General features: G+C 34.4%; 1 protein-coding gene across 1 annotated transcript; it reads left to right on the forward strand.

The window, feature by feature from the left end:
- Positions 1–581: 581 nt before the first annotated feature.
- LOC140669392 (potassium/sodium hyperpolarization-activated cyclic nucleotide-gated channel 2) lies at positions 582–2,406 on the forward strand. Its single transcript, XM_072899192.1, has 3 exons — positions 582–814; positions 959–1,123; positions 1,215–2,406. The coding sequence occupies exons 1-3, from the start codon at positions 582–584 to the stop codon at positions 2,404–2,406; spliced, it is 1,590 nt and encodes a 529-aa protein (XP_072755293.1).
- Positions 2,407–4,379: the final 1,973 nt, after the last annotated feature.

A 4,379-nucleotide genomic window follows, 5' to 3' on the forward strand; every position in this document is an offset into this window, starting at 1 on the left:
ATACATCTATTAGAAATCTATTAATTAGTTAATAATAATTAATAATACATTTTTCATTTATAATTATTTAAGTATTATATAAATATTATATTATTATATTATATTATTATCTGTTTTTTCTTAATATTATTATTGTTATTTTTAATTTAAAATTATTATTATAATTATTGTAAATTAATAATTAATATTAATTTATAGGTTAATATCTATGTATGAAATGTTTCCAAACATCCTTTTCTTTGCGTTATCCCGCAACAACAATTATCATTTTTTTCATTCAATATAAGCAATACTTATATATTAAAAATTTAAATGTATCACATGTGCGGTATGATAAATTCAAATATACTGTAGAGTCGTCTTTTCGATTACCCGTTGATCGATATGTCATAAAATCTATTTCGATTTAGATATCGATAATCGCTTTAGATATACTCTTATAACGTCACGTATTTTTCCCTGATGTTTCTTCCCTATTTTTTCCTTATTTAATGACTTATAATGACATTGTACAATTAGAAATGTATATTTACAAAATTTCATCCTTTTTCTGCTTTTAATTTATCACATACAATTTCACCATGCTTGGTGTGGAGCATGAATGTGAACTCGAAGACACACATGAAGATGTATTTTTTCTTCCCGATCGCAGTTTCTTCCAAAAAGTGTTAGATGCTTTGCACTATTCGCTAATGGCATCAGAAAAAAATCCAAGTGCCCGCAAGTATTTACGCAGTCGAGCTTCCATAATCTCGGAAAAACGACGGCATTTACGCAATTACAGATACATCCTCCATCCATTCAGTATTTTTAGGTATTTATATATATATATATATATATATATATATATATATATATACTAGTTTATATTTACTAGTTTAATTTGTTTAAATTATTATAATTTAAAATATGTATATATTTTCTAATATTAAACTAAATCAGATTTGTCGTAGCATAGACTTTGCTGGGATATCACAATGATTTTAACGATAACGTATTTACTACTGACTCTTCCGTATCACGCTGCCTTCGAAATAAAAAAGCGTTCGCATAAGTGGACAATTGTCAAAAATTTCCTGCTTTTTCTCTGTTGCCTGGATATAAATGTTAATTTTATGACAGGGTAAATATAATTTAATTAATAAATATAAATGATATGAGTTTAATCTTTTTTTGCAAATGAAAAATTAAAAATTTTACTCGTTATTGTACAGATATTTTGACACGATGCATCACATTGTTGTGATGGAACCGAAAAAGATAATGAAGAGATATATGAAACACGGCTTCTTCTTTGTGGATTTTCTGGGCTCTTTTCCAACTGATATCGCATTCGTGAAGATATGGCAAAAGTATGCAGTTATACGCGAGTTAATGTCTTTAATGTGCGGATTTCGTATTTTTTCTCTCGTTTCTTATATGAATAAGATTGCTCACACATATAATGCCCCATTGGCCCTCTATGAGGTCTGCATCGTGATATTTTGGCTGATAATAGCATTCCAATGGCAATGTTGCTTTTATTGGCTGGTGCCAATAGCGACGACTTCTTTGTCTTTACCGGAGCGTCCCAGCAACGACTCCTGGATACACGAGTTCAATCTTTGGGAGGAACCTAAATCTCGACAATATATGTCCAGTCTCTTACGCGCTCTTACCGTGTTTCTCTCATCGAGTTTCCTACACAGAAAACCAAAAAACGAGGAAGATCTCACTCTAATGATCATCTTACAAATCTTGGGAAGTTTAACTATCTGGATCTTGATAGCTCGCGTGAGGCAACTTTTTAAAGGCGCTAACAGCTCTAAGATAAAGTATCAAGACATCATGGCACAACTCAAACAATATATGATGCATCGACAATTACCATATCCGACTCAACATCGTATCATAACTTACTATGAATTTTGCTTTCAACTACGTTATTTTCGCGAAATAGAGATCCTCAACACTCTGTCCACATATATGCGCCAAGAGATCAGCATGCACGCCTGTCGCAAGCTCGTAGAGAACGTTACGTTCTTCAACAATCTGCCGCTTTCGTTACTGACGCGCATCGTCGCCCTACTAAAATCTGAGATATTTCTGACAAACGACGTGATTGTACGGGCCAATCAGCCGGGTGATTGCATGTATTTTATCGCTAGCGGCACAGTGGCGATTTATACAAATACCGGAAAGGAGATATGTCACTTGGAGGATGGTGCATATTTTGGGGAAATCGCGCTAGTTATGCCGGATGAGCGAAGAGTGGCCAGTGTCATCGCTATCGAAATATGTGAATTATATCGTTTGGATCGCGCTGATTTTGCCAGAACGATTCATCCGTATCCTATGTTGTGGGAACAAATCAAGAAAATAGCTATCAAGAGACACGAAAGGACGACAATACTCAATACACAGTAAATATATTGCACAAATATTTTACTATTAATATTATTTATAATAGAAATATTATTGTTTTTATGAAACTTTGCTTTTCAAAAATGGCAAAAAGTTTTCGTGTAATTTAACATTATAATGAATCAGAAATTGCTTTTATAAAATCTTCTTAAGTAATTAAAAATAATATTTAATATAATATTTAATATGATATAAAATAATATCTAATGACGCGCTATATCAAAATCAAATAATGTTGAAAATTGCTCTATAATCGTCATAATTATATATATTATGGAATGTCGAACGTATCATTGAAAAAATTGATCAAGTGATAAATTTTAAAAGATTCGATTATTTAGCCATATAACGTAACATTACCGGATTTATCGATAAAATCATATTTTGGAACAATGCGTTTGCAATTCGTGCTTTAGCCATATAGTTGTTTAACAAGTATAATGTGTTCTAAACTTACTGTAGCAAACTAATGTCAGGTTGCAAGGACTGCCGTTGTTAGTATTAAAAGAATTGTTAATGATCGTTGACGATAATAGCGGAAAATTGTTAAAGAACCGATAAATTTCAAGAGTCCGATAACTGTTTCTCGTAACCCAACATTAGGGCAGATTTATTACCCTGGACGTGGATCAAGAAGATCGCGATCGTGCGCCGCGGAAGACTACAATTTTCAATGTACTGTAGATCATCGTGTAATATCATGTAGCAAGAAGAGAATACGTGATCACTTCTCTTAAGATGAATTCGCGATAATTACAGTTTAGCGTCGCGCATCGCGATCGGTACTTGGGCTTGTTGTTTTGCGGACGTCAAAAATCAAATCCCATTCGAAATGCATCGCGCGTATCAAATGTATCGAGCTATGAATCGACAAGTGGAGCACTTAATGTAATGAAACGAGAAACGAAAAGATGTTTCCCTTCGCTTTGTGGCTGTGCATCGATGTGCAACTAGCTCACGCTATTAATACTTATCGGGCTTTGGGATCATTATCTTTAACGCTGGTTGTAAGATCCGCAGTTGATTGTAGTCAATGTCCCGGGATATTACATTAAGAATAGGCGTGTAACGAGAGAAGGTCTGATTTACTTGACGATGCATGCTTATCTGAAAGATTCGCGTATCGAGTTAGTCCGACCGGTTTTACCTGAATATTTCCATGACACGATGCAATGATACGTTATCCGTTATTAATGAATGCAGTTTTCACGATAATTGTTTTTTGTCGTTCCAGAACGGACTTGTTCTTTCATCGGACGAAGAATGTCTAAGCCGGAAAACTTGGATGGCACGCGTAAATCATAGGTATGCATAGATGTAAAAAAAAAAGAATTTTATCGGAATTTATTATTACATCTAGCTACGGTAACGCGATAACAAGTTTGTGCTGTGATGATATATCTCGCTTCTCTGTTATTAAATGCGACGAATATGTATTTTGATTATCCTACGCTTGCAAAAAGCGGCATAAACTACCGCAAAAGAGAGGAATAAATCCTGACTGTCGTGTATCGTCATACTCGTAGTCAGGACAAAACAAAGCGTGGAAATCGCGGACACGCAAAGTGTGCAGTAAATATACATTAATTATTTTTTCAAGAGAGACAAAAATACGGTGCGTATGTCAAGAAAGAACGATAGCTTAATTACGCACAAACTTAACAAGTTATATTATCATTGCATTAGATGCGATCGACAATTTGTGCAAAATAAAATTAATGTAAATAATTAATCGATAAGTCGGGCTATAAGATTTATCGTACTAATATATGACTTCTTTCTGACGAATAGAGAAAAGGAGAATTGCATCGCTAGATAATGCTAATTAATATACGCAAACCGGGCGATTATAGGCTGTCGACCGCGCAGAATTCACGCCTCGCTTGATCTCACCGTGGAAACGAATCGACGTCATCCAACGACGGCGGGTGCGGCGAGCCGCCCATTCGACGAGAAACAATGGTTTGTGCGCATCG

This window comes from Anoplolepis gracilipes, chromosome 1 (assembly GCF_047496725.1).
Source record: "Anoplolepis gracilipes chromosome 1, ASM4749672v1, whole genome shotgun sequence".
NCBI classification, from domain to species: Eukaryota; Metazoa; Arthropoda; class Insecta; order Hymenoptera; family Formicidae; genus Anoplolepis; species Anoplolepis gracilipes.